Here is a 15,481-nt window from a genome sequence, read left to right as displayed (position 1 = left end):
AGCATCCTCGCAGCTTATCCTTAGCTTTAAGCTAAAGGTTGCATAGATTAGTTTAATCTGATTTTAGTTCCCGATTGGTATCTTCCTTATATATAAGTAATAATATGATCCTTTTTAAATAATTTCATGAATTTAATATCTTTGGTTAAATGCATTGTTACTAAGTCTTGCAGTTTACAAAATATGATATAATAATAGTGATCACTCTATTATGCGTTTTATTTATAGGTCTGAAACAGGTAAATAACTTTAGACGGTACAGTCGGTTGAAACAGCTAGTAAATAATTATAAATTAACCTTTTTTCGCCTTGATTGTCCTCTTTATTGTAAACCTTATCTAGGCCGGGGTTAAATTAGCTATTGTGTTATACTGTTACCATGTACATATCCTGCCATTGATCAGTGTCTAGACTAAACGTAAGGTCCTCGTGTATTTGTTAGCTGTACGATATAAAAGAGTTTGTGCTGTGAAAATTTATCAACGTGTCGCATTCTAATATAAAAGATTAATGTTACATAAATAATATATACATATATTATAAACACTGATCGATGCCGTCGAACGACAGTATAAATTTTGAAACGCGTGAATTGTCAAACGCGCGAAGTTCAAAGCGTACTGTCAAATGCGCGAACTTCATGTCTCAGCTATAATTTATTTTTTTATTCGTATAAACCTAGTATAAATAATTAACCTTTTCAATATCTATTAGGATCAATATTGACAATTCACGCTCTTAATAAATTATATGAAGGTGACATCGGCAGAGCTGTCATCTATTTAGGACATATATGATCATATCATTACATTGAAGAAAGTTTCTTCGTATTTTAATAGAGATGTAGAGGATGTTATAATAAAAGAACTGTTCGTTAAAAATACAAAATTAATGAAACAAAATATCTTACATTGTTTATTGTATTTATACATTTTATAAATATTAAAGTACATCAAGCGGCGAGTTTGCTAAGTTTCTGTTTGAAATCGGAACCCTCGATTTCTTTACGCTGTTGATCAGTGCAGTATTCTGAAAAAAAAGTTTATCAGGTTGTTAATATGTTGATATGTAACTGACTGTACAGTGCAAAAACATACGTAGATGACGTAAAACTTATTTGAACTTTGTTCTGAAATTTATGACATATGTATATGGAGAATTAGTTGTGAATAAGTGATGGAATATATGTATATATTTATATCACAAATATCAAAGTACGATGACGTCAGGCGCCATTTGTAAAAATTAAGGCACATTCACATTATGATATTACTTTTGCAACTCCTGTTGTAGACAACTGGAGAAGGTATATTTTAGCAATAAAAATGTTGGTGTTTGTGTATCTATGTTTATGGTCATTTGATACTGGTAGCTCTTAAATCTGGTCGTCTAAAATATCCCTTGAAGCTGTACTCACGAACTGTACTGGGCTCCCATCCGATGAACTCCCCTGTTCTCTCGTTCTCCGCCTTCAGCCAATCGTGAAGTGGCTGGAAATACTCCAGAAGTCCGCTGGCGTCCATGTTACGCTGGCCTGTGAGTTGCTCCATCGCATCAGGCCATGGTTTTGAAGATCCCATTTGCAGCATTTTACTTTAAAAATTACATAGTAACATATAATACTTATTCCATATTATGTTCCCCAAGCATACAAACATCAATGTCATATGGTTTCAACATTATAGTGCTTCGTGAAAAACAGGAACTGAAATAATGAATTTATTGCAAACAACTCAACCAAATTCAACAATCGTCTGCCCCCATGTCATGTGACTTAATATCACTAGTATGTTTTTTTAATACTGTCACGTACTGTGAGTTCTGACTCGAAATGGTTCACAAGGAGTTTTTTTTTCATAAATCAGATGGTCACCTTGCCTTAACACAAAGTATACTTTCGCTTAGTCCAAACTACGCTTCCAAATCGCATAAGAAATTACTGTCCAAATAACTTACCAAATCGTCACTTTATATCACTGATCGTAGATCTTAATCTTATAACTCGAAAAACAACACTGAACTGTCGACATGGGGAGTACACCTTATTATATTAGGAATTAGGTTCTAGTAAGTTCGAGATAGTACTCGGTTACAATTTTCGAGAACCGTACACAAAAATTTATAAATAACTTCAAGGTCACGCGTGTTTACGGCAATTTTTGATCCTAGGGTTCCGTATTTATTGTCTAGATGGTTCTGTAACGCGTGCTTTGTAACAATACTATTACAAAGAGCATAAATAACCAATATAATCAATTGCATTCTTGAAGCTGTGATTGGGAAGAAGGAGCATAGGTTTTAGATGACTCGAGAAACCACATGAGGGTCACTCGATATGGATTTATCATTTCCATTCAAGAGAGTCGTTATGGAATCGGATTACCAGATGCTGTTATATATACAATGTTTGAATACAAATCAACGTTGAAACTTGAATCTCTGACCAATGGGTGTTGCCGGTGATGACTTATGGATTCGAGATGTGTTCACTTACAACAGGTCTAATAAGTCCGTAAAAATGTCCTTCTCTGATGCTTATTATACGGTAAAAAAGAAGCAGTGAGAAGTAAGCTATATGCTTTATACTTCTTCGTAACAAACCAGCTTACCCTAAAGCGTTACCGGCGGCCGTGCTTCTATATATGTCGCAGTTTGAGAGCAGCTTGCTAGGATCACCTGGTTTATATTCGTCCGCCAACAGGCAGAGAGAACGGTGGAATTGGAACTGAATGATGAAAGATATGTAATATCTGAAAAAGATAAAGAACGTTAGATTATGAACATTTTAATTTAATACTATATTGAGTCAGAGGAATAGATAAGGAGTTTACATTTTGTTAACAAATTTAACTTACTTTTGGATCACGGTATTATAATATTGTAGGTCGACGTGGGACTTTATTTTTTAAGGGTCAGATGTGGGTGTCGTTGGAGATGTAAAATAAATACATTAAAAAAACTATTAAGTGAAACGGTTTTTAAACGGATAAATTTAAAAAAACTTTTAAGTGAAACGGTTTTATTTGATACCCATATTGTGGTGGTTGTGGAAAAATATGTACCTAGTCCGCCATATTGGAACGGCGTCCATCTTGAATTTTAAATTTTGACATAATCATCGTGTTTTACTAGTGTAGCCCTTTCATTTGCTACCCATATTGAGAGGGTTAAGGAAAAATATGTAATCCGCCATTTTGTATCAGCGGCCATCTTAGATTTATAATGTTATTGATTTTATTATATTGTATTGTCATTTAAATTAAATGTGTGTACTAAATTTCAGATCAATCTGACAACAGGAAGGTGCTTAAATTTCAATTTCTAATTTTGACCCAAATAAATTCGGTACGGGTCGAACTAAATAAAACCGTTTTAATAAGCTAGCTCTGTACCTGCATTCAATTGTCAGTCGGACAGCCGCGCGTACCGCGTGCATTGCCAAAGTGTAAATGCACTATGACTCTGTGGCTTTGACACTATGACTTTAGTTAATAAAACTACACGGAAAACTATTTAAGTGATTCGGTTTATAAAACCATTTTAAAAATATACAAAAGATACATAATTGAGTTAAACTTAAAGCAATGTCTGCGGTATCAGCCGTACCTTTCCGGTTCTCTACGCCACTAACGACATCATCTGTCTCTTAACAAAAAGCCTCTCATCTGTTAACTTTTAAAATACCTCGCGTCCTACAGAATAAGAAATTGTTAGGATGCATGTATAGTACTTTTTTATAATTCTGACATACCTCATGTATTCAACATCGGCAGCGACGTGATATTTAGCTGCTGGATCAAAGTCCTCCTCACTCCTGGGTGCTGGAGGCTCGATACCTTGCAGCGCTTCTCTCAGTTGCCAAAAGTGACAGTTGTAGTCGCTAGGCTGGGTCGTACCACGAAACACACCGTAGCGATAAAGGTCCAGGAGATAAGCGAACGGAAGGAAAACTATTTTCTCTAAACCCTGAAAAATTGAGAATGTTGCAGATAAAACAAATAATGATCTAAAACTGTGTATTAATTATTTTTAGTCTATGTTAAAAGTTTAATTAATTCTTATAAATTTTTAGGTCTGAGAAATCCAAAACGAACGTTATAATAACTACACACACCCGTACATGTTTGTCACAATTTTCTTTATAAAGGTAAAGATAAAATTTATTTATTTAAAATCAGAACTCTTATTGATCATCATTATTTTTTTGTTAATTTATATTCTTTTTGACTCGTCTCTACTTCGCAATGTAGTTGTGGAGAAGTAACAGGAAGAATCACCACAACGACACTTCTCTTAATAAAGTCTAACTATACAGATTTATACATATAAGCTTTATTAGATATAGCCTAAATAAAATCCGATGACATCACTGCCAAGAATTCTCGTCATTTAAATATCTGTTTATTTAATAGTAGAGCTTTTCCGTTAATGTACTGTAAAAAGATATCTTTTTAATTTTGTAAATAGTAGTCATGTTTGTGGAATTTTATTAAAAAATCTGACTCTTTTTTGCAATCGAAATTTTGGTACGGCCAATTTTTTTTTTTACGGTCCTTGTAAATACTCCATAGGCGTCCCCTATATTGTTATATATAATTATTGTTGCAAACGTACAAAATATTATCATAAATATATTGTGAGGCCACTAGAGGATCAAGGAGATTTGCAGCCCTAAGCCGTATACAGCTCTTCTCTTTTATTTATTGTTGTTTTAATGTTCGTAGTATAAGCTAGGAAATATAGACGCCCTTGGATACTTATTAAAAAATAATAATTATTAAAAATGATCTTAATAACGCAAATGGTGGTAATATCATTGTAATTATTTTTATATTTATTATATCTAATACTATTAAGATAAAAAAGGCTCATACACACGTAATTTATACAAGAATTGAAAATGTTTCAAAGCAAACTTTTGTTTACTCTCTTCTTGACCCATCAATCTCACAACTATTTGATTAGGAAACTCAACTGTGTGCAATACACATCATAAGTGTGTTAAAAGTAGACGGAAGGTAAAGCTTTTAAAAATGGAATTGATTATCATATTGACGCAATTAAAAATATGTCCACAAAATATGACACATGTCTTACAATTTTGAAGAGTTGATTGATGTTTGACTCGATGTCGTCAGGACCGTCTTCTAAAAGTCCAACCACTCTCAAATGCTTGGGCGTAGACACTGACAACGACATGACGTCACCGACAGCTTCATGGAAACCTGAAAATATTTTGAATTTTTTTAAACCAAGAAAATTAATATTGCATTCTTTTTTTGAATCTACAATTATTTTTAAAACAACTGACTGTCACCAGCCAACTCTGCGATCTAAATGAACGCCCTTAAAACCTCTGTACGATATAGAATTTCATAAATCCGTTCTTAGCTAATCTATACTTAGCGAAAGGAATATTAAAATTAAATTCTAAATCTAAGTTTGGTTCTAGGAGTCTTTTGATGAATACATATCTTTAAACATTTACTATATTTAAAGATAGGTACTGTATAATCTTATTTTATGTGTATCTGTATGATCGTAATTTTATTTCACTGAATTTGTTTCTCAAGTAGATTTAATTCATGTCCCAGTACACGAGATGGCGCTAGTAGCTGACAGCTGGTTTTAATTACATGTCTGTATACAGGCATTGACAAATATATTGATAGATTTATTAACAATTGCTACAGGTATAAAATAACTTTATATTTTTAATTTAGAATTAGATCTTAATAAAAGAGAACGCAAACAACAACTTTGAAATTTAATTAAATTTAGAATTGAAATATATGTCAGCACAGATACAATATTAACCAATGATCTCTTGACTATTAAATGAAAAGCAAAATTCATGTCTACCTGGATTCGCCCCTGCTCTATAAATGACAGGTTGATCCTTGTACTGCAGGTAGTATTGTATGTGGCCCATCTCGTGGTGCGTGGTTTTGAAGAAAGCGTTTGTTATGGTTGTGCATTGTTTAATTCTGCGAAAAAAACATGAAATTACCAACAACTAAAGCATATTTAGAAATACGGTGCACAGTATATGAAAACTCTTTTCAAAACGTCATTTTTATAACCTTAAACAATGATATATAGAATGATTGATTATAGGTATATAGAAAAAAGCGTTTTTAAAATTCGAATTACTACACGTTTTTAACTAAAGACCTTAACTATTTTGTCAATCTACCTAATGAAAGCCTTCCTAGGCCGCGTCTACCAGCTTGTGGTCGCTCGAGAACCTTTTGGCCTTAACGGCCTTAGTTTGTAGTAGTATTTGACGTTTGTGGGTTAACGTTGCATGCAGGCTTTGAACTAGTCCTATTGGAAATCTACTGGAGTGATCTATGTCTAGAAGTGGACATTCTGTAGCTGGAATGATTGAAATAATAATGGTGATGATGATAATCTGTTTTGACCAGACTTTTTATTATAAGTAGTCATAGGTCTGCCACAGTCCAAGAAAAATAATTAAAAAAATAATATAACGTATTTTAGAGTGATCACACACAGGGTGATTGAATATAGACGTAATAGTTTTTTTCTTCCAATTAAGCTATACATTTACCTCTTCACACTTTTACAACTATATAAAGTCAACCTGTATATGGTACTCTCTAAGTGTCCTTCCTGAGTACAGATGTAATGATTAAATATATAAGTAACATTGTTCACCTGAAGTCTTCGCCGTCGAAGAAATCCCAAGCGGAAGCATGGCACACCATGTCCCGTCCGTCGTTGGGTTTTTCAATGATCGACCTCTCCCAGAACAAATCCGGCATCCCGCTCAAGTTCAATGAGGTGAAGAACTCTTCCGCCTTCTTGAACATCTTTAACGCTGTGTAATTCTGAAATTGACATACATGAAGAGCATAAGACCGAGAGACCTTTTTGGAGACTTCTCCTGTCTACATACACAGGGACCTATTTTTGCAAAATGTTTTTTATTCACATTTTATTATTTGCTTTCTCATTTTTTTCCTTCGCAGTGACATTTATTTATTTATTTATTTTCCACAACATAATACATATCGGGTAAGCCTCCCATAGGTGGATCCACGATAAAGATATGGTCGCAAAAAGTTGCAGGAATTCAGAATTGTAGTACTTTTTGAGAGAGGAATAGATCATTGCAATGGGCGTCGATTGGCTCACAGAAACATAACATGGAATATTAAAATAAGTGAATTAATACCATAATAACTACCTTCTGAAGGCACTTTTATTCGTTCAAGTCTTTATTTAACTTTCATAATTTATGACTTACTTTTAGAACGGATACTGCCTACACAATACTCTATTAATTTACTTTATTGGAGATAAACAGTAATAAAAGGCAGTAAGAAAGTACAAACTTAGAAGCTTAGAAATATAAAATTAGTTACAATTGTTACCTTATAACTATCTCACTGAGAACATAGATTTATAGTCAAACAATGAAAAAACAAATAAAAACATTACTAAACAGGGATCAAAGACTATGGTTTATATATTTATGTTATGTTTGTTTATATATTTATGTTATGGTTTAAATTGCATTGTATGTACTCAATAATTTCGAACGAAATTGTTTTTAAAAGATACGAGAGAGCACGTGAATATATCAATATCACTAACGTATGAATTGTATATATATATATATATATATATAAATAAATATAATCTAAAATGATATATCATACTATGGTACAATCTAGACACTAAGTGTCTCATTAGAATATTTGTTCAACCCATACTTGTTGCCTAGTGGTAGAGGATTGCGACTTGCAATCATAGGTCGCGGTGTCGATTCACGAAATACAATCTTACATATTTCACACTTATTGCGTTAATTATATAGGATTGCCATTGCTCGCAAATAAGTTTCCAGAGGACAGCAATCTGTGTCTTCTGCGTACCATAATACAACATTGCGATCACCAATCCGCGTACCAATCGTAGTGCTTATGGTATATCTACCAAAGATACCTTTGGAGACGCCTATGCCTTGCAGTGGGCGTCTGTAAGCTGAAACGAAGCCTACGAAATAAAAAAACCGTTACTCTGTATAACTTCATGAATAGTTGATTTCTTCAAATACTATAATTAAAAGTACCTGACGAGGTTGTCGATTAGAATTGTAAAATGACTATATCTTGTTTTTATTACACTTTAAATGAATTAGAAAAAAAATATTCGAAATTCAAAAATTTGAAACCGATTTTTGCTTTTATATTTAGCCGACGAGAAACTATGAAAGAGCAAAAAGCAAATGTAATTCGTGCATTACCTGACTTATTAGAGCAGCCGTCACGTCGACGTCCGGTTTATTTGGATACGGGCGGGTGAATTTTTCAACTCCACCCCATGTTTGAGCCCAAATATTGCCTGCAAATATATGTTGAACCATAAATAAGCTCCTTGCAAGAGCCTTCTAGAGTTTATCCTTCTTGTTTTCAGCTGAGTGACGCCCACTGTAATGACAGTACTCTGTAGGTAGGTATAGTATTTAATAAATAGATATATATCTAAATTCTTATAACACTTTTTCATACTTCATCATCATAACGCTATTTATTATCCGTGTACCATGCATGTCCAAGAAAAGAGCTATACATCCAGCTATTAAAGGTTTTACACTTCTAAATAATCACCTGTGTGTTATCATCCTACTAGAATATTTTTCCTGAATTTTCTCCTATTTCAGTCTTTATATTTAATCCATAACTTATTTACGAACCTTCCTTGCATCGCCTTTTATCCTTCACCATAATTCTTACATTATTACGTTATTAATTTATTTTATATACTTATTACTGTTTTGCAGTAGTGTAAGAGTATGCTAGAACTGTATTTTCCAATCTTTTTATGCCATGACCCACTAGCCTTTCTAAAATTCTTATATCCCCTTTATAACATACATAATTTTTATACTAAAGCGAAAGGTATAAACTTGTATTGAGTTCGCTTTCGAATTGCCCCCCTTAAGAATCGATTCGGCCCCCTTTTGGGCGTGAGCCTGATGCTGGGAATCACTATGCATGTATATATTAAATTATCATATTATCTCTAGTATCTAAACTAGGTTTAGTCTGTGTTAGTGCTGCTTAACCTTAAATTACATTAGATTTAAAATCTGTAAATGTGATAAAGATAACGTTCGATTTTGAAATGATTCATTGATGATCATTATGTATTCTTTACCTTACAGATACTTCTACCTTACAGATAACCATAGTGTGAAAAAGGATTCATACTATGGTTATCTGTAAAAGATTGCCCTGTGTTATAAGACCGCCCATTGTACTCTTTTGTTTATTATTATGAAATTATTTGAATTTATCCTAGGGTGTAGAATAAAGAATATAAAATAAAAATAAATAAATGAATAAAGTCAAAACTGGTACGTACCTAAAAGATGTGCTGGTATTGGGCCTTTGGTGGATACGACATCGTCGCCATACTTCAAGCGTAAATGCCGGCGCACGTAAGCGTGTATTTGCTGGTACAGCGGTCGAACCTGCTGCCACAGAGCCAGGAACTGGTCTTCACTGTCCGAAGCCTCGTATTCGCCAAGCCACCACTCAGCTACCGTCTCGTAGCCTGACAATATATTATACATGAAGAGAAATATGTAAGATCCTTTTGTCTTCTGTGATACTTTTTTTGGCTCCTTTCTTCTCTTACTTTTCTCTTTTATTGTTTGTCTTCGCCTTCTCTACAGTCTTCTTTTACATTGATATTTTAAAATAAATGGAGTATACTTAATTTCTATATGCATCTTAAGTTCATGCACTACTATTTATATATTTTAGTCTCTAACGCTACGTATACCATATTATATATATATATATATATATATATATATATATATATATCAGGGACATGTAGATATATACATATATATTTGTATATATGTATGTATCTACATGTCGATTCACAAGAAGTTAAATTAAATAAAATATTAACGATTTCCAATAAGAACCAAAACTAACCGTTCAATTTAGCTGCTTCGTTATTCATAGCGACGTATTCTGTGAAGTTGCCTCTGGAAGGCGCGCCTGCCGCTTTGTGCCACTCCACCCACGTATACTTTAGTTCCTCAGGGTCTTCACTGTTTGCGAATATATTTGTGACATCTGAAACGATGTCATAAGAAACTGATTTAGTTACTCAACTCAATTATACGAACGATCCATACATTGGTTTATACACTAAGAGATAATGTTAAGGACTTTTTTTTTACCAGCACTGCCGCCCAAGCGGTCAAGCTGGTAAATATCGAGGATTCCCTAGGAAGTTATGGCTCGGAACACTTTATACTACTATTCTACGAAATCGGTAGGCAGTGAAACTCTTAGATCACTTCGGTGGGTGCTTAATAAAGTGCCTGGGCTCGAAGGCCTCCGCGACGGTACCTCGACTTAGACTGTGACTCCTCGATAATACCTCTGCTTTCCCTTAAAAAAAGGATATTATTTCTCTTATAATTTTACATTATCATATAAATGATGATAGACCAATAAATCAAACGACATAAGTGGAACTGGATAGGCCACATGCTCCGAAGGAACCCTGATCATATACCAAAGCAAGACCTAGAGTGGAATCCTCAAGGAAAGCGTAGACATGGCCGCTCAAAGCAAACCTGGCGGTGGATGATCATTGCAGACGTGAAGGCAGTTGGAATGACGTGGAGCGAAGTAAAGCGCGAGGCTCAAGACCGCTCGGGATGGCGACGTACTGTGGACCCCCTCTGCCTCATCTTGGGGACATAGGAATAGATGATGATAATATCTTACCGGGTTCAACATGCAAGTCACACTTCGTCCTATCCTTGTAGTCGCAGATGGTGGCCTTCGCATACGTGGCCTGCATGTTGTTGACGGCTTGAATGAGCCTCTGGTTCAGATCTACAGGCAGCGCAGATGTCCCTAGCTGGGAATACTTCTTAAACATCCTCTTAAGGTCTTCGTCTTCAAATTCGTGCCACAGGTACGTCATTGTCTCTTTCCAATACTCTTTCTCTTCCTCCGCTACTTCTAGAAAGACTTGCATCTGAAATCGTACAATTTTTTTTTCAAATTACATTTCGATTTTTACTTCGAAATCTTCCTCCTCGTCTAATAACGTTATTGGCCTCTGTTTGTGCTAGCCTACTAATCAATATATCTTTTTGTTTATCATAATAAACATAATGTTTATTTTGATTAATAATATTACTCAAAAAAAATGAGGCACTGGCTTCAAGAATAATATTTATTATATTACAGAAGTCGGTGTTATTTAGTTCCAAAAGTATAAAAAATTAAATTATGTTATTGTAATAATTAAACTTTTTTTGCGTTACGTACGTAATTTCTTCATGTCATATTTTTATTTTTGCGCTTTTCTATCGTTTCTCCTATGATCTTTCATTCCTTTATTTTCTTTTTTTTACAATACTGCTTTCTTTCCCTTTCATATCCATTTTTCCTTTTATTCGATACCATTCATTCTTCTCCTCATACCTTAACTATTACAATTTCTTTGTTTTATTCTATATCACATTTTTGATCTATTCCAGGTATACATAATAATTATACATTGTAACATTTAACATTCTTACAAAGATCGTCACTATGACCCGTCTTGCGCCTTAATCATAGAAAATAATAAAGTAATGCGACTAACGAAAGGTAATGCCACGACGCTTTTTTGTGTTGATCGATGTAAAATGTTGTACAGATGGGTATTGTAATTTATTTATTTTATATTTTATTTAGATAGATATTCTATTTTACTAGTTTGTATGGAAAAAGCAATGTATCATCTTTAATATTCTCCCCGCATATGTATTATTTATTCTCTATATAATATAATTATTCATGTCTTAATTAATGCATAATAAAGTTTCACTGCATTGTTCATGATTATCACGAATTTGCTTATGAATAACTTTGGCTAATATTTTAATTAATATAAATTATGAAAGCCGCAACGCAACTAGTCCTATTGGAAATCTATCGGGAGGCCTATATCCAGAAATGGACGTAATAGTTAAAATGGTGATGATGATATGAAAAAATTAGTACCTGAACTTGTTCATTGTGATCGGTGATATTGCTCTCGTAGTTCCAACTGGCTATGGTCCTCCTGTTCTTGGCCTTGGACATGAGGTCGTCTAAAGTTCTCATGTATTCCCGGCCGGATGCCTCTTCAGCTGTCCGTTCCGCCGCCCGACCCTGGGCAGCCACGATGAACACGGACGCTATGGCCCCCACCAGGGCCAGCTCTCCAAGTATCTTCAACATCATCTGCAAACCATTCTATTTATTAGAACGAAATCAACTCTGTATTCTTGTAATATGGTTATTTTTCTTCTTTATTTTAAAGGGAAATCGGTTTAGTTATAAAAAAGGATGATTATATAAATTTCGCAGCAAAAAGCTTCAATGCTATTACATAGATTACCTATCACTCTGTACAAAATAATCACTCTGAAATATGTGTTAATCTAAATTTTTAAAACCGCTTTTCCTACTGTATTATTTCGTTATTTATTATTTCCGAAACCATTGATTTTTATAAAAAAACAATATTAAATGTATTATAAATGATATGCTCATTTTAAGATTTCATTTATTTATTTTTTAACAATTGTAATTTTGACTTTATGTTTTGGCAAATGCGTGGTAATAAGTTTTAAAATAATATACACGTTTCATAATTGTAAAATTATTTTAAAGCTAGCGGTTAATATACGAAAATAATAAATAAAAATGTTTCCAGATATTCAAAACATTTATGATTCTTATTTTATTGTTTCCGTTCTTCTTAATATTAATTAAACACAAATTTCCGAATAAAACTACCTTTGTTCTTTGATTTATTACCACACCAACTAACTAGCACTTCAAACTGGGACACAAAGATTATTATGGATAAAGTAGTTTGCCAGAAAATGTGATGATATCCACAAAACGAAAATTAAGTTTCCAGAGGTTAAAATAAACTCATTTAACTGATAATGATTGACAGTTATTAGTAACTGCACTCTATTAGATTAAATAATATAAATGAGTTATTTAAAAAAACGATGATAAAATACCGCAACAGTTTGCATTAACTACAATAAATAACTAAATAGTTTACAAAGGTGAGGTGTGATAAATAGAAAATGATTTACACAAAAAGATCATGTCAAGGCGTTTATCTGGTTCAATAGATACATTGTTATACATTGAGATCAATAATTCTTTTTTGCCTAAGTCGATGTTGCAATAACAGACTCTTTCATCTTTCAGACATCTTTGGGATTATTGTCTATAATAAAACCTGGGAATTGCCAGAAAATTCACCTACTGGTAAATAAGCAACCAACCAGAAAACTGAACGTTGTTTCTAGCGGAGATAAAAGAATTATAAGTGGTTTTAGCTCTACTGAAATATAATATTTTTCGTAACAAAGTCTGCATTGAAACAATTAACCAACCTAAACATGTAAAATACCTGATGTAACCTACTTAACAAAAATGCATGTTTTTGTTGAAATGTTTTATTTTATACTATCTTAACAAGCATGTTATTAATTACATGAGAGATTTTAAGTAAGTAACTTTAATCGTCGAGGCGAAATAAATGCAGTTTTGCACTGTTACAAAAACAGGCACGTGAAGACAAGACAAGACAATCTTCACCGTCATCATTATCATTTCAACAGTAAGAAAATCCACTACCGATCCTCCATAAATTTCCAATAATACTAGTTTGAAGCTGCCAGCGCCTTTTCGTCTTCCCTTTTTGTAACTGGACGTCTTACTCTTTATTTACTGATCCCAGGCCTTCACTCCAGAACTTTAACGTCCCTGTGGCAATTTCTCCGCTATGTAACCTTTCAATCGCTTTCATACTAATCGTAGTAAATATAAATAAAGAAAAAAGACATTTTATGTCAAATTTAAGACATGATATGGAGTATACAGAAACAGGTATCAAATATTAAGCAATTTTATCAGATTGACTGACGGAAAAGATATATAATATTAACAAGTGTTCTGAAACTTTGATACTTCAGATACGTACAGTAGATAGCGAGACTTAAATATAGATAAAAGATACTATTTCACCTTTAGTTAGGATCATAAATGATAAGCAGTCAAAAGGTACAGAAGAAGTAAAAGTAAGGAAAAATAAACGCAATTGTACAAATATTATTTAATTACTGACTGATCAGTTTATTATTTTAATACATTCGTATAAAACTATAAAAACAAATCAGGAATGGGGAGGCCAATAAATAAATAAAATTGTCCAACATAACCAAGTGAATTGGCAGATAAAAGCGGTAATGAACAGAACACATAGCGCGCAGAATAGGTGGCTTTTAAAGACGCTTTTATCGCAGCGTAGGTCGTAAAACCTCAGACTACCTTGTTGGGATCATCGGAAGACATTGGATGCAGTTCACTTCCAAATGATTAAATTAGAAAAGCATAGCGAAGGCCTAACTTTAATATGTCGGTATATGAAAGTAGACCATATACGTATATCATAACAATTCAGAATACATTATGAAGTGAGAGGTAAAATGTACTTGTTGAAGAAATAGCTTCTGTAGAATGTTTTATAGCAAGATACTTCCAAAACAAAACAATTTTGAACAATATATTCGATTAAAGGTATAACGTTTTCAGATATCACCGGCTGTTCAAGCGACTACTCTGTGTTGTGAGTGCGTCCTAATCCGATTAGTATTCAAATGAAAAAGAAAGAAGAAATATAAATGTTCAGTTTATATCAGAGCTTAACTATCTAATAAAATATTTAGTGGTAATTGTGAGGCACGCTGCTTCCAGCTGGTTCTATTAGAAATGTATGGGGAGGCCTAAGTCTGGTAGTAGAATTCCTTCATCTGAAATTATGACGACGATCATGATTAACGCTAACATTTCAAGTTAATTATAGTCTGCCAAAAATACGTCAAAAATGTTGTGAAATATTAATCTCCGCTAGACAGGCTGATTGAACAACGAATTTTGAAAATAAAAAACGCGGTATTAGACAAAGAAAAAAATTCTTTGCAACACTATTGCCAATCAAAACCTTTGAACTACAATCTAACTAGACTTTTATACACCAGATGACAAAGTAATAAATCGATCTACTCACGAATAAAACTTTCTTAGTGGTCTCCGAACAGTAACCACAAGGCATTGCCTTAACTTGAAATGTAACACTTTAAGTAACGAATATCGTAGAACTGAGAACATTCTCAGCTGCAGAAGCTTGCTTATTTACATGTAAATGAATTAGTGTGTTGGTCTGTCTGTCATGCTTGTGGTGAATTTTGGATCTTTTGTCTCTTGAAGTGTTGTCGCCGAAACCAATGTTCGGATGGACGGCGTTATGCGGAAAGGAATCAGGATAAAAAGCAAATAGTTTAAATGGGTAAAGTTAATTAACTTTTTAACCGTCGAAAGGTGCTGTATTAATTTTTAATAATAATGACATTAGT

General features: G+C 33.4%; 1 protein-coding gene across 1 annotated transcript; it reads right to left on the bottom strand.

Moving 5' to 3' along the window:
- Positions 1–892: 892 nt before the first annotated feature.
- LOC137931868 (angiotensin-converting enzyme-like) lies at positions 893–15,216 on the bottom strand. The gene is made up of 13 exons (XM_068775379.1): positions 15,136–15,216; positions 12,060–12,281; positions 10,788–11,043; positions 9,981–10,124; positions 9,397–9,588; positions 8,276–8,373; positions 6,682–6,854; positions 5,863–5,987; positions 5,098–5,225; positions 3,752–3,966; positions 2,610–2,750; positions 1,418–1,593; positions 893–1,029 (listed from the first exon to the last, which is right to left on the bottom strand). The coding sequence occupies exons 1-13, from the start codon at positions 15,178–15,180 to the stop codon at positions 953–955; spliced, it is 1,992 nt and encodes a 663-aa protein (XP_068631480.1). The 5' UTR covers positions 15,181–15,216; the 3' UTR covers positions 893–952.
- Positions 15,217–15,481: the final 265 nt, after the last annotated feature.

Source organism: Battus philenor, unplaced genomic scaffold (assembly GCF_028537555.1).
Source record: "Battus philenor isolate CCGP_79_NKW_IND1 unplaced genomic scaffold, ilBatPhil1.0.hap1 SCAF_8, whole genome shotgun sequence".
NCBI lineage: Eukaryota > Metazoa > Arthropoda > Insecta > Lepidoptera > Papilionidae > Battus > Battus philenor.
This window is presented reverse-complemented; position numbering and strand designations above follow the sequence as displayed.